This window comes from Athene cunicularia (genome assembly GCF_003259725.1).
Source record: "Athene cunicularia isolate RWA chromosome 14 unlocalized genomic scaffold, athCun1 chr14_part1, whole genome shotgun sequence".
Classification (NCBI taxonomy): Eukaryota; Metazoa; Chordata; class Aves; order Strigiformes; family Strigidae; genus Athene; species Athene cunicularia.
The window spans coordinates 5,162,668-5,185,256 of NW_020799118.1; the positions used below are offsets into that span (position 1 = coordinate 5,162,668).

The window sequence follows — 22,589 nt, forward strand, 5'->3', positions numbered from 1 at the left end:
CCTATTTTCTAAAATGTCATGCCAATAATAAATAGAAATAAGGTGCAAAAGCACAATAAAAAAAACCTAAATAATGTTCAAGTCACTGTAGTTAGACCCTTAACCATAGCAAACCGAGCGCAACATCTAACCCTCTACTCACCTCACCATATTTTGGATAAAGCCCAGAATCTCTTATAAATTGGGAAGCTTAGTTTATCTAAGTATTTTTCCTATTAAAAAAAGATTTGCAGAACATCTATAGCATGTATGAATTCTCATATTTTCCAGGCTTTCATGATGCCAGTTATATAGTCATGTACAGTTAAACTGCATAAAAAGTATCATACTCTTTAGTAACTAAGCTTGATATCAAGTTACAAGTAAAACAAAACAAAATTAAGTTCTTCAAAGAAATAATGATTTTTAACCCAGTTCTAAAATACCTTAATGAAAAGCACTTTATTACTTTAAAAAAAAGATAGATTTGGCATATTAGATTGCAACCTTATAAATAAATTGGTTTTGGTTCATGTCTTAGTAGTAACAACACTAATTAAACTCAAAATGCAAAAGCAATTTTAATAATAAAAAAGGATTCTTTCTTCCCATTCAACCAAAGAGAATGCAACTGAAAAATCAAGTAATAAAAGTATTGAAAAAAACTGAACTATTTGCAGTACATGTAAATTCTCCATGAACCTTTTTCAAACAAATATATGCTTATGTGCTTTTCTTTCACTTCCTCTTATTTTTTTCTGGCTATTTAACCACTCAGGACCTCCAAACCGGCAGCATATTTTTGGGGTTTTTTAAACAAAACAGCCTCCCTATGCAGTAATAATACTACCACTGAACTTACGAACCTTTAATAATATACAAAGACAGTTTTCCTTCCATTCCTTCATCTATCACAGCATCTCCTCTTAAAGAGCTGCCTCTAGCTAAACTCTCTGCTCATCTACAAGCAAATGAAACAATTTTGTTTCTACTTCTTACTAACCATACAAATGAGGAGGAAAACCTGTGTGAGCAACAGACCATTAGTAAACACACCTCAGAATGCCATAGTTTTAGTTCTTATTAAGTTTTTTATTCACAACTTACACAGAGAAGATTTTCTTTGCAGTGTCTCCCACTGCAACATTTATCTAGAGAGGCAGCAACATTAATTCCAAAGATGACTACTACCAAACCAAGGGTGACTAAACAGCACTGTAGACAAGGATGAAGTGCCTGGGGGCCTGACTGGTCTTCTAGATCCTGCCAGTGAAGGAAAAGGCTTGCGTAGGAGCAGGTGGATCCTGTAGATCAATACCCAGTTGCACAGCAGGTGCCACTGACAGCTTTGACTTTTATGATCATGGGACTGTCTCTAAGGATCAAGGACTACTGGGAGAGATGAAATCCACCTGACACAGTGGGTCATGTTTGCCAACAGGCTGACCAACCTGGTGAGGAAATGGATAGGGTGGGAAGTAAATGGGTCTGTGGTGATAGGAAGAGAAATCTAAGAAATAACAAAGCAGGATGAAAAGTATAAAACAAAGCAACCTAGAAAATAAGCAGGAGAAACCAGAGCTCCTCTAGCGGTCACACAACTGCAACATCATTAAAGTAACAGACGTGTGGTGGGATATTGATGCTTCTAAGAATTTCTGTGTTAGCCAACTGGTGTCTGGGTTTAGAACGTGTAGCCAGTGACAGCAGAGCGGAGGAATATGTGAGAGCCAGAAAGACAAAAATAATCACACTTGTCAACAACTTGGGTTTCCAAAAACACTTGTACACCTGAAATCTAGTATTTAATGCTTTTAAACAAATTACTAACTGTTCAGTATTGGTAGCTTTTCATTCCATTATGTAAAGTTTTATTTTTCATTGTCTTTTAGTGGCCGAAAGGCGGGTGTTCTCCTGTATTTTTCAACTATCTGTCAACACTTCATAAATGATTCAAAATCCAACAAAGATCATTCAGAGTGAGTGGAATGTTAAAAAGCTTCAGAATTCTTGCTCAGAGCTAAGTACATGTGGCTGAAACAAAAGTGGAAAAATTTTGCAGCTGCTAATAATCCACAAGTAAAGAAATACAAACAGCCGGGAACAGCATATTAAAGAGAGTTTAAAGTTTTCCATGCCGTTCTATCCATGGAGGGTACAATTGTTCTGAAACCAAGAATCCAGGAATCAAGCAACAGTACGGGATTTCAGTGCTTCCAACTACAAGGCAGGCTAGAGCACAAACCCCTAAATTCAGACCCAGCTGAAGCAGAACACACTATGAACATGTCCTGTGACACACAGTCAAGGTTTGCTGCACCATTCAAAATGTTTTTGAGTGAGCTGCTACAGAACACCACATCTGTCAGTCTGTCAAGCAACATTCCTGGTCATTGATAACCCCAAAATTGAAATAGAATATCTACATGTATATTAAAGAAGGCATTACTGATTAATACTGAATTGTTTTATTTCCTGGACAATGCAGTTATCTTATTAGTATGTTTTTAAAATATTAAACTCTTAAAAGTCAACCCTCAAAATATGCTATTTGGATAATCAACACAATCATGGATTAATATATTTGAAGTTACTGCTACTGTTCATTAATTGATCTCTAACTAAATTATACTGAGATCTTCAAATTATTAAAATGTGCCATTTTCGTCAGAAACTTTTACACAGAATGTGTGTTAAGATGTATCACTTACCTGATAAACATGGAATGCATTAGCAGCTTTTCCACGCAGAAAGACTGAGGGAATCCAAACATTAATAAGAGCACGATTTGATCTGAGGAGGAGAGAGAAAAACTTACCATATTTATGTATAAGAGTTGCAAAGCAACCACCTCCAGTGATTTAGATAATGATCAAAGTGATCAACAAAGCAACTTAACATCTCAAATGAAGTATCATAAAAATTGTAGTTCTGCCTAAACCTTTTATACCTGCTGTATCTAAAAGCATTCTCTGAAATTAACATAAATGGAAAAGGGCACTGAAACAACTCCCCTTGCAGGTTTTTGGGGTTTATTTTTTTCTTTACACCATGCATTTGACAATATTTGATTATACATATGAAACAAAAACTATTCATTTCAACAAACTCAACATTTTGGTCCACAAAACTCAGCAAAAACCTGAGTTCTTTAAATAACAGAAGAGTACTGCACAATTACTTTCATCCACTCTTTGTAATGCATCTCCAAATTCCTATGATTCAAAGACATCAGCTACATTTTCATGCCCTCATCCACAAAAAGCTATATTCATTAGTCTGACTAATAAAGGCAAAACTCCAAATCACAACACTGTAGAATGATCTGGGATGACCAGCTGGGTTTTTTGTGAAGTTTTTTGTAGTACTATTTGTAGGCATCGATTAGGATTTAGTATTTAAAAATGAGAAAGTACATCACATTACGAATAGCATCTAGCATCTATGAAACCCAAAGCAACAGAAAACAGTGACTTTTTGGTGCTTTGTAAGAAAACCAAGACCTAGTACACTGAAAGAGCACTCCAAGAGAATCTTCATAAATCTAAACTCCTTGCATTCAATATTAAAAACCACACCAGGGCATGGATTGTGAGCTCTCCATACTTTTTAACAATGGAACACCACTACTGAGAATTCAGATACAGGAAATAATACACAAAAAGCAGTTTATTGAACTTATTTGCTTATTCTTCTTTTCCACAAAGACAGTATGAAGAGAAAAATATGTGTCTTATGAAACTTACATTTCAAAATCTGACAAACTCTGATCTTCAGATGTTTGACTCAAATCTCCAGGGACCTATATTTACAAAAGAAGTAATTCCCACACAATGGTTACTACGCTTTCTATTAAGAAAGCATAATATAAGCAAATTGCAATTCACCATTGAATGTAAATGACATTTAAGAAAAATTGCTGAGAAACAATAAACTATCGTGCAACAGTATTATTAACATATCACCCTTGCAAGTTCTTTATGTTAGAATTTGCTATACTTTTGTATAACTGTATACAAACTGTATACAACTGTATAACTGGGGCTTGTTAAAGCATGTAATTTTGAAGAGCATAGAAAACCCACAAAAAGACATTACTATTAGGCCTTTATAAGCAAAGTATGCTAAAACAAAGTACATTGTGTGTATAAACAATTTATGGGAAGAGATGAAGCATATAAAACCTAGTGATCACTTTCTTTTACAACCAACATTTCATTAAGAGAAAGACACATGATCATTTCATTTTAGCCGTGTTCTTAAAAATATTATATAGTTACAAAAGTTCATAAAGATGGCAATGATGAACTAATACCTGCAGAATCAAAAGAAGTAGCGGTTGTGAGAAAACAAGATTGGAAGTGTTTACAACTGAAACAGCAATAGCTTTTTACCTTACTTTAAATCTAGTTAAACATAAAAGGATATCTTGTCTCCTTTAAATACTGTAAAATGTAAAGCATAACCCAGAATAGTTGGTGTGTTTTGATGAAGAAAAACAGCGAAAAGTTGTGAACTTCCAGAGACAGCTTCTATGTTAGAGCTATGTTGAACCAATATTTAACCATAATGTATGTTGCATGCATATTAATGTTTTTCAGAATATTTGCTGCCTAAGAAACTTAAATATATACTACTGCTTATTGTAAAAGAATATATATTTATTGCAAAGCAATATAAAATTTCAAGGGGGACTAAATAAAATCCAGTTCCCAGATGTTTTGACAGACTAGCTCAAGACCTCCTAATGCACAAGACAAAACTAAATTTTGCCTTCCCAAGAGTACAGCAAAAACAAAGTCATTCCTGTCAGAGAAGAGGATAAAAGCAAAAGAATTGTGCAGAGCCAAGACAGCTCCAGAGCATATATACAGGACATATATACATAATCCTGAACACTCTGCTGCCCTTTTTGGGAGGAAAGAGGTGGGAAGGGGCAGTATGACCTCTCTCTCAAATACCACCATCACCTGCCATCTGTTCACAGTCCAGTCCAACCTCCAGTGGCAGCACACAGCCTGGTTTTCCAGGGCTCTCATGCCAGAGAAAGATGTTCTTCTATCTTGCCTACAACCTGCATTCTCTCTTTGATAATTTACAAATTACAGCCATTAAAACTGATTAGCAGCATTAAAAGGAAAAGAGAAGACAGTGAAGAATCATGGAAGCTCTTTTTATTACAAACTGCAAATTATATACTATTTTAATAATGAAATGTTAAGAATGTGGCTGATATTTTCAAACAATTTAAAGGGGGATCAAATATTCATATCCCACAATTTCTGGCAGTTACACACTTCACCCACTTTGAAAGTTCCAGTTGAAGTCTACTAAGTAACAGACAGACAATCAGCACAGTTTTGTTTACTAATACAGAATTAAAATGTATCCACTTCTTAGAATTAATGCAATTAATGCAAAAGTCTTTAGGACTGTATTTAATTCACAGTTTCATGTTGGACAATAGCAATTAATAACAACTAGCATTTAGCTAGCCCTTAAAAATATTCATAAGGATTAGAGAAATTAGTTTTCTCCCTGTAACTACTGAATTAGGATATGGAGATATATGGTTAAAAACAAAACCTCTGAACAGTGACATACAGCCCAAAATCTCCAAGTAAGTGCAGGCATAATACACACATGATTTATCATTCATTATTTCTTAACACAATAATTTGATTGTTTCCATCTAAAAGACTGAAAATTATAGATTAAAACCCGCTTCACTAATGCGCACAGAACCGTCATCTGCAATTTTACATAAATGTTATGATAAAATAGGCATGAATGCTTCTGGTGCAAACAAAAAAGTAAGGAGCAAAACTGCATAATCATGAACAAAAATTATCAAAATATGCCTCCCTCAGAAGACGGACAACTATTAGGAACATCCTTGACTCCTGTCTCCTCCCTGTTCATTTTCAGATTTCAATCCAATTCTTACTTTTAACACAAAAAGCCAAAGCAAAGCAATAGTTGGTAGAGAACAATTTTATTGTCTGAATATATCTATTTTACATTCAATTCTGCTAAAGAGACTCAAGCACTATCAAAAATATCAAGTAAGGTGTTCTTGACAGATGTATTATTAGCTGTTATTTCTTATGAGCTAATATATATTTGATTTTATCACAAGTAGTGGTTTTGAGCTTATTCCAGAATGGTATTCTACACTGTAATAAACAAACACTTACCGGCCCTCTCAAATCAATTAGTTCTTGTCTCATCTGGGACACAAGAGCTTCTTTAGCCATCAGAGCACGGTGCAGCCTCTCATTGAATTCTATCAGCTCCCCATGCATTTCAGCTACCTAAAAAACAAAGCCAAGAGGTAACTGTGTGGTAAACTAGAAAAAAAAAACCACTATATAACTTCTTACATTCAGATCAACTTTTATTTATATTTTTTATGTTACCATAGTCTCCAAGTACTGCATCTCATTTCTAATGCATTAGTTTGAACTGACCATTAAGAACAGACACTGTTACAATAACTTTGACTCATACCTTGAAATGTAGGTTTTGATATTGAATTCAACAAGAGAAAATACAACTCTATGTCTAATTCTATTCCTATCAGAGAAGATCCTATGGCAACTGATTCTAATAAAACACCTATTAACTTATGTTCTCAGTTTTATTCTTTGATGAACACAGCAGTAAACAGTTACTAACTATTCACACTATTTTGAACTGGGAATAAGGCAAAATGCACAAACTGCATTAAACTTTGTCAACAATGCATGAGTAAATACATTCTGCACTCTTTATTTGTGGTTTTAATAGGATTGGAGCTCCAAGTCCACTCATCCCAGGCAATTCTGAGAAGAGCCAAAGGAGTATAAATACTACTGTGACACAAGCTGTGCACAGGTAAATAGGTGGCCTCAATCATGGCTGGTTTAGACACCAATCCTAGCCATGTCTGTACTCTCCATTTTTGAGTCAAAGTGTCAAGAAAGCACCAACTGATGTACGATGTTTATAAAAGTGAACAGGGCTGGATGAGTGACAAGGATGAAAAAGATACCAATTTACAGATCAAACTATGTTTGTTAGTTCCCTGACAAGAGAAGCAAGTAACAATAAAACTCAAATCAAAGTTAAAGATTATACTGAGCTCTTGAATTTCTCTTACACAGAAGTGTAAACCTACAGCTTAAAGGGGAAGAACTCCCAAGAGGACAAGAGCTCCCAAATAGCAAAGGTCCAAATAGTAGCAGTAACATGTTATCATCAAGAGAATGCGTTGGGGAAACTAGCAGAAACAGGGAGCACGGCTAAAAGAAACTTAAAATCTCTGTTCAGCAAGATTTTACTCCGATCAGAACCATTATACTATAAAATTGAATGTAAGTTTCAATTACGATGGATGATCCATCAGTATATAATATACCTGGCAAGGGAGTTGTCTTGAAATGATAATGCTATTTGCAGCCTTACTGAAAAGAAATTTGAGCCAAAAAAAGGACTGTAGCATTATTTTCAAGCGAAAAGAAAGACTCTTCAGAAAACCCCACTGTTACGAGTTTCCTAGTAAATCCTCTCTATATGACTCCTGTATTAAGAAAAGGAATACTGACAAAGGCCATTATCAGAGGTGGAGCACCAGATGAGCAGTCCCAGAGTAGAGCAAGAAAAGCTACAATTTTTACAGTAGTTAGATGAAAACAGAAGCAGTGAGCAGTTGGCTCCTCTAGTGGGCGTAGCAGGCTACCATAACAATATCGTTAATCATGTTTTTCAGGTTACAGCAGCTCTCATATAGCCATCCAAAGCTAAGAGAATAGTAGAGGCAACGGGGTAACATTCTGAAAGCACAGCTGAGTAAGATGAACACCAATCCACCACCTTCAACAATAGCACTGGGATTTGGACTACTGCCAAGTCTCTCAAGTGTTCATAGTTTCCCTTCTGGAGGCAGTTCACTACTATCTATGAATTTCATGCTTTCCTTTTCTTGAATTACCACTCTGCCTTCTCCATCTTTCCCAGGGAATTACGTCAAGATAAAGCAGTTTAATTCAATTTGGTTAATTTAGTGTTTGCTTTTAATTTAGTGCTTTGTTACAGACAACGTGAATCCTTCACATAATCAAAGCAAACAGAAAAAACAGCTTCGATTTGGCAAGCCAGGAGCTGACATCACTGATTAAAAATTTAAAATAAAAATAATTATACCTGAGTTGAACTTTAAGTATTTTCTTCCAATTTCTTTTTAAATAAGGAGTCCTTCAAATCCAGTAATTCACGTGTGGCACATACACGAAAAGCAATAAACTAAGCCCAGATATGGTTTGTCCAGACTGATCTCTCTCATTAATTCTGAATTTACAAACTATTCTGAAATACTCAGCAAATTAAGAGCTAAAAAACAGTAACAGTAGTTGAACTAACAACAAACTTTCCTTGTAGTGGGACTATCAGGATGTACAAAAGCTAAAGATTTCAGAGTGATTATTTAAACACAAACAGGCATTTTTGTTTGCCTAATTATATAAGCAGTTTTAGATTAATATTGATGCTTTGTCTTACACATCACAATACAAAAAGCCTGCAACACATCTGAGTTACCATTTAGTTCCACTCCTCACTTTCCAAAGTGCAAAGGTTTAACATACTATTAATATAGTTACAACAATCAAAAGCTTTTTAATTATTTTTATGGTGTACTAAAGCAGCTTTAATTTACTGGCTTTGTTTCTGTTCTTGTCAAGCATTTTTGTTGCACTTAATCCTGTTAGAAAAACTAAATTTCCCAGCCTCATAATTAGACTCTTTTCTGACTACTCCTGATAAAAATCAGGATGTTAGGATTTCCATGTTATCAATTAATGACACTACGTATTCATATCTCAATTGTTCATTCAACATCAGCCTTGATAAAGATTCTTTGACTTCAAACACTTGTTAGTAATTAGTAAGCTTATTTTGCAAAAACAGATATATCTAAATCCATATGAACTTCTGCATTATGTTTAACGTAGTATGTGCCACTTAGCAAGCAGTTTTGCTTCATAAATTACAAACATTTATGAACCAAAATTGCCAACTTTACTAGATAAAGTAATAACGTAACATCATTAGCTCTGGATCAATTATTTTCCATACTAGCTTAACCACTCATTCCAATTCAAAGTGAGTGTGTAATATTTTAAGAATATCATAAGCCCCTCTCTGATTCAGGTTAGTATCAGCAGGTCATTGTTAATCACAGAGAGCCTGGGTTGGGAGGTAGAACTTCCTTGTATTTCACATATAAAAAGATGCAATATGTTACTACTTGCAAATGCACAGAGAAAAACAGTAGTACTGATAGCTGGTTGATTAGTTATAAAAAGCAATTTACAAATTTATGAATGGATGCAAAACTCAGTAGGTTACATATCTGAAATCATGTTTGATTTTTCAGTGCCTGTCTCTATTGGAACAACAAAATCCAAACAATCTGATGTAATACCTGACTGTTTTCTCTCCCTCTAATCTGGATGTCCTTGAAATAACTTTCTGCTTGCAGGCTTGATTAATGAGTAAATTCAACAGCTCTCTCAAAACACTGGAAGTAATACAAAAATTTATGTGTGTCCCTAGCAAAGTTAAATAATAATAAGAAAATTCAAGAGCAAATAAATCAGCAAATCACTTGGTACATATTATCAAAAAGGACAAATTGTCACATATGTTACTTGTGAAAAATCACTTTTATTAGTAATTTACTTCAACACTTTTTCTTGTCAAAGAAGAATGTATTACCATCACAGCAAACCAAAAGGAGCGATGAGATGTACTTCTGAATAATAATATTAATTTAGGTTCCTCTAACTTTTCCTGCATCAAGGTCTGCTAAAAATAAAGAGGTCTCCTTATAATTAGGAGAGATAATTAGCAAGCGACCACTTTTCGTAAACATTCCTAGCCTGCCTCCAAGAGAACAAGACTTGGAACTAAATATTATTATTGGATACTAAAAATCATGGACTTAAAAAAAGTAAATTCACATGCCACAAAACATTACCTAGTGTACATCACTTCGATGATTTATATTTTTTCAAAAAACCATTGAGACTGATTTTTACCTAGCAGGCTTTACACTAAGACCAGGTATTAACTGTCCTCCCACAACTTGTACAGATCCAACAAAAACACAGATTAGCACAAGTTTTATATTATACTTATATTTTATATTTTAGCTACACAAACGCTGAAATTGGTGAGGTCAGCTGACCTCAGAGTGTACAGATCCAGTATTTATTAATGAATGTGGAACCACAAAGCGTAATAGAAATGCTTCGCTTCTTGGTTATCACAGTCTTCCCATTGTTATCCCCCATAAGCCATGTTGGAATTGCAATAATAAGACTTCCCACTCCTTCTGGGCCCCAGTAGTCCCTCTGGTGAGAGGGCTGCTTAAAGTCATGTCAACCTGTGGTTTCACTATTCCACAGGCATTAATTTGCTGCCACTTAAGCCCTTGATAGTAACTGTCCGTTCCTAAACTACTAACCTTTCTCTTTTCCTTTAAATCATGACAGATTAACATAGTCAGGTAACACAATCAGCAGTTGTTGCCATCCTTTAGGTGCACCTTGGTGTTCGTGGTGTCCAGTGTTTTACAATAAGGAAATCTGTAGCGATGATCACAAAATACTGCTGCTCTTTGTGTTCATTCATTCCCATCTACACTGTGTGCAGGACTATCAATCAGACAAGGAAAGTGATCAGAATCTTGAAAATAATTTTTAAGCCAAACCAGGTTCTCAAACCAGGTTGCACCAAGGACATAGAAACCACTGTTCCATTGCAACTGTGGGGTAGGGGTCCTGTGATACAGAAGCAGGATTCACACAGCAGATTGGCTGCTTAAATTGATACTGCCACCAAAGATGCAACATAAACCATAGCATGTGTTTAAACTGAAGAACTTTGTCCATGCTTTCTCCAAGTGTGTGATTTGATATAACAAAAGATACTACCTCTTCCTGAAATCTTGCTTTGATAGCTTACCTATAACAGTTAAAATACAGTGAGTAAGATAAAAAATAGCTGTGGTTCACTGAAAATGCCACACTGTTTTCTCCTTGAAGAACTTGCAGAAGAAACAGCTTAGCACTTACCACAGTTATTTACTATTAACTGGTAAATATTTCTGAGCAGTGACTCAGAAATAAATTTGTTTGTAAAGCAAATAAAACAATCTGACCAGTGTGCGCATTAAATGGCTCACTGATTAAGTGCATGGTGATACATGGGCACACCATTCTTGACTCAGAAAACTGTTCATCTTACTCAGCCAGGACTAGTCTGTCAGTGAGAGAGTAGTAACTTAAAACTGTGCATTGCACACACTAAGAAGTGAACAGCTTATTCAAATTATTTTTTTTTTTTTTGTACATGAAATCTTACTGAGAAAATAAATATACACATATATAAAAACATATTTCACAATTCTTATTAAATAAGACAAATTCTTTTAAGAAGCACAAAAAGAATTTACCCTTGTGCCAAAGCACACTGGACAGATGAAATTACATCTCGCTGTATTTCAGTAACTGACAAAAGCTACAGAAGGCCTTGTGATTCCACAGGAAAGTCCTGATCGATTTACTAATTTAAGACGTGTTTTTTAATATACTGACTTCAAACACAACTAACATTTAAAAACAAGGCTCCGTGCCATGCTAAGACCTTTAAATTAGAAATTAAAATAACAATTTCCAAAAGTGTCACTGTCCACTAATGCACTGATCTCATTTGCCTCCTGAACAAAATCTCATGCTGAATGAAAGTATGCTAATAAAGGAGTTGTCAGTAAATAATATGACTGACAGAACAGATACAAACAGAAGAGATCAAACTTGCACTGTTTATTTAAAGCTAACAAGAGCCAAGGATTGTTTATTTCACCAAAGGGTATTTTTCAATCCTCTCCTTTGAACAACCGTTAAATCTAAGCAAACAAGTGCTCTTATTTAATAATTGTACTTGTAGGCATTTTAATATCTAGGAGGAAAAAAAAATCCATGTCTTTACAGAATCCTGTCAAAGAACACAAAACTTATCTTCGATTTCCAATAAAATGGGTCATGTAGTTCAATGAAATGGTGCTCAAGAGAGGTTTTCAACTAAGTTATTTAATATAGCAGTGTCTATTTCTTAAAGAAAGGTTTCTTTTCATTCTTGTCTTAGAATGTCATTAATATGTAAGAGCACATACTCTTAATACAGTGAAAGGTTGTAGGTTTACCAATAGTTTGTAGAGTCACTTCGGGATCAAAATTAATACAAGAACAAATCAAAATTATTTTTAGAAGAAAAGCATGACAAAAAAATTTGAGAAGCAGTCAAACAATTCTTCATAGCCAGAGATAGGGCTTTTTTAAGCAGGTAACTAAGTTGTTCTGTGCCTGTCACAGCCTTTCCACATAATCATCTCATGTTAAAGAATAAGGAGCATTTTCTGCAGACATTACGAAAATTTCTATATCATCAAAATTCCCCACTTCAGAAGAAGAAATTCATTACAATATATTGTTACCTGTTACACTAAACAGAGACAATTCTACAAAGATGCTGAGACATTCTGGCAAAGCTTTTAGCGATTTAAGGTACCTTACTATGTGAGAAGGGATTTTGTAATAAAAAAACCCAAACAAAACTCATGTATTGCATCATGAACAAAGCCATATTTCACATTTGAAAATCCTCCAATATTTAGAAATTTTAACTATCTGACAGCATACTACTGAAAAATTCTTAGTAGAAGATAAATCTGACCAAAATTACATAATGCAACTCCAGATTTTTTAATACTGAAAGGCTCTTTTGCACTTCCATTTACTAACGATGGCAGCAGCACAAAGAACCTTAAAGAACATCACACAGCTGCTTTTCACATGATACTATAATACTACCTTACTCCATTAACCAAACAAAACCAACAAACAAATAATTGAAAGGTCAAATATTTAACAGTGTTTAAAAAAAGCCACCTATCCAGCTACAGCGATACATGCCGTAATTTGTTCTTTTCCTGTAATTGCTGGCTCAAAAATACCCTCAAAACTGCTTAAAGCCATTTGAGCACTTACGAAATGAAATGGAGATTAAAGTTAAAAATCTAGAAGACAGTTTGAGTTAAAATAATCAGTAGCATGCTTTTGAGGCCTCGGGATGCAACTGGCCAACGAATTACTTGTTCAACAAGAAAGAACAGAAGGCATGAAAATTCAGAGTGAAATTGTCCAGAACGGTAAAAACTTAGCTTAATATCCAAAATTACCTTTCATAGATATTTCAAATGTTTGAAACAATTCAACTTTTCAGAAGAGCTGCATAATTTGGCAGGAATTTAAAAAACATACAACTTAACCTTTTTGACAGATGTCAGATCTCATAAATATCTAATACTCAGAAATAAACTCTCTAATCTACTGACTGTATTTATTTGAACAAAGTGATTCACATCTTGAGTTCATGGGATTGGCATATGCACCTTCCATGTCAGAAAGTCTCCCAGCCTCACATACCAAATGCTCAGAGATCAATTTGTCAGACATAAAAATACAATAGTACAGCTACCACATAAAAAGCGGAGTCTGTGAGCTTTAGGAAAAGGTACAAGAGTATTTTCATTAAAAGGAAAACTGCATGTTTCTATGAAGCTTTGAGAAATACCTAGTTAACTTATGTAGAAAAATTCTGACTCCAAGAAATGTTTCTTGTACAGGGTTCTACAAAGAAAGCCTTAGAGAGTTGGAGAGGATTTTTTTTTTTTTAACTATTTGGTTTGTCTCCAACATTCCTGTAAGAATGAGTGTTTCTGCAGAACAATAAGGGTTTAATATATTGCAATACAAGTTTCAGTACATCAAAAGTGTGTTATTCCAGCATAGGAGTTATTCCAGCATAGGAGTTCCTCATTCCCTGGTCTGACAGGACTAGTCTATACCAAGAAACTGAAAATTCTATGTAGTTTACTGAGTCTTTAACACAGCACTCAGTTTTGTACATTACAAGCATAACCTACAACTTAACTTTGATGAAATGCACATTAAAGTCCACCCCTAAAATTACTCTAAAATAAAGTACAAAATTATCAAACTATGAAACTGCAAAGAAAGTTTAAGTCATGTTCTAATTAGATACATTTACTAGTTAATTACTGGTCTACAGCCACAAAAAGAAAGAGTGTCTTACAGACATCACTCTGACCACAGGTCTTTTAAAGATGTACAAACACCATAACTATTTTAGCTTTTTTGTCTGTTTTGCTTAATTTTAAAACCTTAGTACTATCATGTCAGCAAGTCCTTAGTAATTGTTTGATTTGAGTTTAGCTGCAATGCAAACTATGAAGAGCTTGTCTATCCCTCAGTGTGTAACAGGAAGACTTCTGGTAATATTTCTCTGACAAGCCTTACGTAAGCAGAAGTGAATTAAATATATTTTTACCTTACGTACAGCAAACTTATGCTAACAATGCATAGCAATGGCCCAAAACATATCTTATGATTATTTTAAACACACTTTATTATTCATGGCTTGAGAGTTGTATAAATTGACCTACCTTCTCTTCTAAAACAAAATAGCATCCTAGTCCCAAAGCATATGACATCGGAAAACATATGGGAATTGCTAGAGGTATCCAAAGACCTAGCAATATCCCAACAAGCTTTGAATGGGGAGTTTAAAAGAAATTGTGGTAACTAATTAGATGTTGCACTACTATTTCTAAGGAAATACACCATTAAAAAAACTATGCAGAATTGTTACAAAAATTTCCTAACACTGTCTTAAGCATAACAATCAGTAAAAAGTTTCTTAAGTTTCTTTACTGCCTCAGAATTTTTATTTGCAACTTCTCTGTACCCACTTGGTTCAATCAACCAATCTACAGATCATAATTAAAGAACTTTGATAAATACAAACATTTTTAAAAACATGTTAAGAAACTGAAAATTTCTTCAATATATTGTTATGAAAAAATCATTTCCAGTGAAAAAAAAGGAAAAAAAATTTCTAATTACTCAGCAGAACCATTATTTTTATTTTCTTGACAGCTAGTCATTTGCCCGTGGGGGGACTTCAATATCCTGATCAGCCACCAAAAAATTCAAGGGAATATTTGTCTTCAGATGAAACAACCTACTAGGCACAAGGTAAGAGTTATTAAAACTGCTTAGGTCTGAACATTTTTCAGACCCAGTTCTAGCTGAATGGAACTGCCAGAACAGCATTCAAGAGTGGTTTCTATCCTAGTCCTCAATGTGGAATACAATGCAGGCTAACCTTTGAAAGTAAGACTTCACATATTTCATTTGTGGAGAGAAAAAGGAGGAATGACTTTTGGTAAATACCTCTGGATTGTTACAGGAGTTACATCCTATTTTGAATATGTGAAGATATTGTTACAGACTAGTGAGAACAAGATACAGACCTCCTCTTCTGGATGTGATTTGCAACAAGGTTTTCCAGTGATTACATCTACTGTTGTGCCATCAGTGTTACTGCTAACACTGTCTTTGACAAACTCAGAAGTGTTAGCAACAAACTTCTGAACATGCAGAACAAAATGAGTAGAAAGAACCAAGGAGGATGCTTTTAAAGCTGAAAGAGATTTTACCTGTGTTCTTAATTAAGATATTCTTTTGATAGGTATAGAACAGAGGAAAGGAGTCAGAAGAACCCAACCAAAGGTATGCATTAGGGAGAGAATTAGTTTCACATGGTCCTATGAGAAAACGATAACCAAGTATGAATGTTTCAGAAGAACTGTATTAATCTCTTCGATGCATGACCTGCATTTTTAGTCATCTTCATGTTAATCAGTTAATGTGAGTATCCAATTTCAGAGTATTTTGGGCAAGAGAAAGACAGAGAATTGTTTTACTTTTTATAAAAATGTTCATTTAATATTTAATAGGAGATATGGGTATTAGATACTAAATTTCATTACTTCTGTCTGGAAAAACCATTTGTATTTAAATTTAGGATGAAACCCTAATCTTTCTTTTTTTCCTTTAATGAATTTTGCATTAGTGTTAAAAGTGAATCTTGCATTAAGAACTTTTTCTAACATGGTCATATCAACAGAACTAGTAGCTTCCACTATCTGTTTCCATGCTGCAGTATTCAATAAGCTATATGGTAAAGCAATACAAAAAGAAAACACTAACAATCAGAAAACAGTATGAAAGCACAGAAGAAGCTACAGATTTCAGTATGTCCTCATTTTAAAGCTCAACTGACAAAACAGCAATGCCTGTAACTATGTACTGTAATTTAGACAATACCTGAAACCTATTGTCTGTGATGGTTTCAACTTCACCATCATCAGTTATAACCTTAAGGACCTTGTTTATTTATTAAAACCCTCATTTTAACATCAAAGTATAAATGTGTACCCTTGTTAAGAAATGTTTTTAATTATCTGAATTGCTTTAAATATGCTTTGAAGTTGAATGAACAAATCTGTACTTTAACCACAGAAGCCTGAAAATTATATCTTTCCTTTTTTTCTTCTTAAGGCAAAAATCAGACTTTTCTTTGCAATAACGGAGAAAAAAAATAACAACCAGACAAAGAATCTATTTTCAGCTTCAAATGTTATGTTACAATTATGATTCCACAAATTTTGTACAGTACAAACTTTACCTCAATCAATTTTCTTTCATAAGAGCTGGCTAGTTCCTCATTGTTTTCTACTTGCTTTTGCTCTGGAATAGTAAGTTCACCATCAGTGGTCCAAATGTTTGGCAGAACTAAAACAAAGAGATACCTCAAATTAAAAAGTTACATTACATAAACATCTAAGACAACCTGTTTAGAAGTAATAGCTCTAAAAGAAACAGTTATTAGAAGTTTCAAAATAGGATGTAATATTAAACGATTTTACAAGTACTAAAATACAAATGCTACAGGAAGCTTTCTTGTGAGCAATATTAGACAGGTACTCTCAACACAAACAAAAGTGCAAACTAAAAGCATTTGGCTCTTCTGCGAGTACAGCTAACTAATATATGTAGGTAGTAACTGCAAATCCTACCTAAAGCCTTTGAAAAGTAAGCCTATGCTCCTCTTTCAAGTGTTTTTTCTACTTCACTTCTAGAATATAATTTCATAATACTTGCACAGACTACTTACATATCATAGAAATTACAGAAAATAGGGCTGAGAATGGACATTCCATACTTCATCTAGTATTTCATGTTTTTGAGTAAAGCAGAATCAGCTGCAATTATTTCATTCCTGACAGTTAATTGTCTAATTTATACCTTGAAACCTCAAATAATGGAGATTTCATGCTTCCCTGCACAGTCTATTTAAATTTAAGTATTCTTCTCAGAAAGGTTTTCTTGATAGCTAATCAAACTTCCTTCACCTGCCATTTAAGCCCATTGGTTTTTTTCTTATCCAGTGAATGAAAAAGTTTTATTCTATTTCTGTTCCTAGCTACCCTATATGTATTTTATGATCACTTTAAGACCTATTCTAAGTCTTCTCCAAGTTACAAAAAGTAAAATACAACTTTTTCTCACAGATCATGAATTTCTAAAAAAAAATCAAGTTAGCACATATAAAGTAAGTAAACAAGCCCTAATAAAAAAGGTTTAACAAATGCTTTCACCGTTTTTCAAAATCCAGACTATATATACACAACCACCCTGAGGTACATAGAAGACACCATAATTCATCTGACTAAATACTCCTGGAGTGTGGGAATTGGTTTTGCTCTGAGGAAGAATATATATATTCAAAAGTTTATTATTATTATTTTAAGTTAATTCTGAATGGGTTTTTTAAGAGCAGTTTCTTGTAAATCTTGCTTGAAGTTCCTCAGCCGAAAACTTCTAAGATCAGCCTTTTCATATACATAATATTATTGTATCTAAGCAGGTCTGAAAAATGGTACACATCCAATTCCTGCCGATGGCTGAGAAATCAGGATGCTCATTTATTAAATATTTAAATACTAATATCAAGCTGCTCAGTCTATGGCAGTGATCATTCATTTTGAAAGCTGGTACAATATTCTGAACTTGTCTGCATTCTGATTCCTGGGCAATTTATTTATAATCACATTTGCTGAGTGTTTTTTTGTTTTTTTAAGTCACCACAAGGCAAAGTATTATGCTGAGTTTCATTTATTATTTTAGGAAACTATTTAAAAGCCATACTCAATACCATCTGATCCAATTATTGTGGCAAACATGTAGATTCTTCTCTATTTATAGTCATAAAAGTAACAGCAGAAGCTCAATTTATTCTGACTCTTTCAAAACAGTGTCACAGAAAGTCTAAACACACAGTGCTCTAAAATCTACAATACATTTAAGACTTTTGTTTTGATACCATTTGGAAGAAGATTAATCATTGTTGAAATTACTCATGATGATAACATAGGGCAGCAGTTAAATTAGCTGTATGCAACAGTTTATGCCTCTGATGAAGACAATTTCCTAGCATTACAGCAAAAGATGACAGCTGGGAGTATTTCAAGTTGAAGCAGATAAGAACTCTATGATTGTATCTACATGTAAGGCTAGCTGAAAAGTCAAGAACATTAACCTATGAATGTGTAAATTATTATATATATACAAAGCAACAAGAATTTTAACTTAAAATGACAACATCCAAGAAAACAGTAGTTTCTTCATCTTATTTTCTTCACATAATTGTCACAACCTCAGAACACAGTAATAAAATAGGTCTTTTAAATATACTCTGTAATCCTTCTGAGCATGTGAGCTAATTAAGAACAAAATGACTTAATACAAGTTGTTACAATCACTTTAAGTTATACCACAATTGGAATTCAATAATTTGCCTGAAGTTACACAAAGAACTATGTATTGAGAAGTACAAATAGCTCTTTCAAATAATGCAAATATTCTTAATTATGAAAGCTCACACCCGAAAAATATTAATGCCTATGATGAGATAATGCAAGTTATTTATATAAACTATGAGAGCAATAGTTTCTATAAATCTGGTAAAAGAAAAAACTTTTTCTCATTTCACTCTTCTTTTTTCAAGTGTATCTAAATATATTAGTTCTCAGGCATTATTTTCATGTTTAAGTACTTTTTTTTGAGTCAGAGGCCCAGTACTACTAAAAATTCAACTTAAAAATCTCCAATGGCAGCTAAGGAAAAAATAATTTGGTTTTATAAAACTATAATGCGTGAAGTTAGAAAAATTACTACAAATAGTGCATATAGCTGAAATTTATTCTGGTCACTAATGATAAATATTACAAAAAATTACTGCAGATTGATAAAATATCCTTTGAGCATAAAGCATACACGTATTCATTTTTAGAGATGTTGGTACGGTTCCATCCCCCTTTTTCATCTATAAAATCTGACCGTCCTACTCAGTTTCTATTCTTATCACTCATTAATTTGCATAATTTTAACATGGCAGAATATAGCTAGCCTAGGAATATTTTTTTTTCTTTTCCTACAATTGCACTCATCATGGAAACTGTCAGTATCCTAATGAAGGATAATTTCTGCTATTATAAGAAGCTTAAAAGATGGTTTTCGTGAATAATTCTTAATATGAATCACTACACTCCAGCAAAGTCGGAAGTAAAAACATGTGTTCTCACCAACAAAATTGCTTTTCAGGATGAATGAAGTTTTTAAACTCCAGATAAGTTTACTTAACTAGCATTTAAGAGGAGAATTAATGTAGTATTCATTCATACAGCCACTTACATGACCACAATATTGACAATTAAGAAAAAAAAAAAATGTATGGTTCTCATTTCTGAAATGCTACCTCTGTTTCCCAAAACACCTGTGGTCAGTGGAAATACATGTCCCACCAGGTGATGATTCAGAATCAAGACTCCAGTTCACCCTGTCATGAACAGTTCTAGCTCCACTGACCACTGAAAAAAAAAGGTAACACTGATGATAATTTAACTCGTTATCTTTCAGATATAAAATCTGCTCATTAGAATCAGAGCAATTTAGCAAAGAAAGTTAAATGTCTGGTCTTAGACTATTTCAAACAGTCTGAAAATACTGATTTCCAAAACAACAGTAATGGTATAATATGAAGATACTAAATGTTCTCTTCTCAAAAAAATTATTCTTATGTTCCAGTATCACACTAAATCATAGGTTATTTTTTAAAATCACATTTTTATCTGATAGCTTTTTCTTGTTGAAAGAAAGATCACTTCATCTAACAGAAAACGTTCTGTAAAAATAAATACAAAAATCTACATCGGTATTTTTCTCAAAAGGAAAAGATATCAAATATGTTATTTTTCACTATTGGGAGATACTACCCTACCATACTTTGAAGAGATGAATAGGGCTTATTATTATCTCTTGCTAATCCCACTTTCATGTAAATTATTTCATTTGTTTTGGCAAAGACTCAGAAAGGAAAGCAAAGACTTCTTGAGGGTTTCTACTAAGCAGTAATTTGATGGTATGCCATCACATAACATTCTTTTTGTTTGATATCTGTCTGCATTAAAAAACTGTTCACACAGCAGCAAATACCCAGTCAGAGATGCGTCAGGGACAGTTCTCATAGAAACAAAACTGTCATCTTTTCAGATGCTGATATTTTCCAACAGGGGGAGGGCTGATGTCATACTAGGCAGCATGTGGAAGTGTGAACCATGTTCCCAGCCACACTAGGACTGTTTTGTGTGGCTGAAGTTTTTTGGTTATGGACCAAAACTCTCACAGCATCGGGTGGCTGGTTATCTACAGAGATCCATTCCAGGATCAGTCAGGAAAGAAAAAAAAAGCAGATTCTTATAAACCAGAGGCATGCTCGTTCACTGGTTATTCTTTCATTGTCAGTTTTTTATTATACAATTCCAGGAGTCACTTCCATCACTTTGTTACTATATCTATGCCTCCAATAAACTCTGTCTCAATGGTTGCATACAGCAAAACAAACCCTGTGCACAGAATTTTTTTGCCCCCTTCATTGTATCCTTACCTTCCACTGTTTGACCTTCTCTTCTGAGCATCTGGACAGCTCCCACATACTTCTTAAGTTGCACTTTCAGCACCTCATTTTCTCTGTTGATAAAAAGAACAGAATAAATAAATATTATTGTTTTCTCAAAATAGAGAAAAGCTCCTTTCAATGGAAAAAAACATACTCTCTGTAATAACAAGCTTTGTCTGAGTTGTGTGATCAAGACGGAAAAAAAGTTACCTGCACATTAAATAATAAAACAACAGCAGAGTACCAGGAAACCTACTTTTCCAGGGCCACATAAAGGCATCAGTGAAACAAATTATCTCATAATCAAAAACTTTTCATTAATTGTTTAATTTAGATTTTCTTTACTATGATACATTGACAGCAGAAGAATGATACAGACAACTAAATCAACAATCAAAAAAATAAGGATGGGATACTAGCACCTTATATTTGGGGGGAAATAAAAGGATTTTAACCAATTGAATTTTAACCAAAGGTGACAAATTGCATGTATGAAAATTCAATTATGTAAGCTCATTCAGTTAACCAAGTATGACGGGTATTTATACAAAAAAAAAAAACGTTAACTAAAACGTGTTGAGAGAGGGAACTCAGACATTTAATCTTCTTCAAGGGTATAAAGGGTACTCTTCTTCAGGGTAGAAATATATAGATGCTACAGCTGCAGTAGAGAACATCACACACAAGAAACCTGTAACTGGTTAGAGAAGACAGAATATGGACAAGTCAAAATCATGCCAGAGGAGCAGTACAAGCTCTAGGAATGGTACAGGAAGCTATAATGAGATTACACACCAAAAGGGAGGCATTTTATTTATGGGAATTTATTTAAGAACAAGAAGTATTCAGAAACACATGCAAATATGTTTGATGGTCCTTATACTATATATATATATACACACACACACATGCACACACACACTATATATATTATATATTATATATACACATACACAAAAATAAACTGCTGATGTGAGCAATGCCATATTTATATATTAAAAAAAATCTAGATTGGTACTATATTCATATTTCAATGGATTTCAAATCAGTTTTCTGAACTATGTAACTTTAATTTTATTCAGTTCTTTAGTAGGAGGTTGCGAGAGATGAAACTATTCATTAACTATCAAATTTTAATGAAGTCCTTGATGTTTTTATGCATTTTATGATATTTTTTGTTTCCTAGACTACAAAGAACAAGTCCATTTTTCTACCAGCAATGGACACTGATATTCAGATTAAGGAAAAAAAAAAAAAATCAGAAATACAGTTTAATTCTATATACTACATTAAAACAAGTCTAAATAATTCATTCATGAAAAAATATTTATATGACAGCTAGACAAAGTTTCTCACCAGAAATGTAAATATGTCTACATGGAAATAACTGTATATAATTACAATATATTGAGTTTTAAGGATTCTCGTGGAATAATCATACAACATTCATTTGAGAATAGACTGAGTACCTTCTGCCTGTACTGAGACAGCATAAAAAAAAAAAAAAAAAAAATCTATGTTTTACGACTGTGCCTATCAATTAAAATTGATACAGTACAGATGAACTTTAGAAAGACTTTAATTCAGTTAAGATTTTTGATACAAGATTAAAATTCAAAGCA

The 22,589-nt window shown here is 33.6% G+C and overlaps 1 protein-coding gene across 1 annotated transcript in view; it reads right to left on the reverse strand.

Moving 5' to 3' along the window:
• SNX29 (sorting nexin 29) overlaps nt 1-22,589 on the reverse strand; it is a 125,130-nt gene that overhangs the window by 61,507 nt on the left and 41,034 nt on the right. The window contains exons 14-18 of the mRNA XM_026859141.1: nt 20,956-21,038; nt 16,636-16,742; nt 6,177-6,293; nt 3,726-3,781; nt 2,691-2,772 (exon numbers count right to left, since the gene is read on the reverse strand). Coding sequence (XP_026714942.1) covers nt 2,691-2,772; nt 3,726-3,781; nt 6,177-6,293; nt 16,636-16,742; nt 20,956-21,038 — 445 coding nt within the window. The remainder of the gene's footprint in view (nt 1-2,690; nt 2,773-3,725; nt 3,782-6,176; nt 6,294-16,635; nt 16,743-20,955; nt 21,039-22,589) is intronic.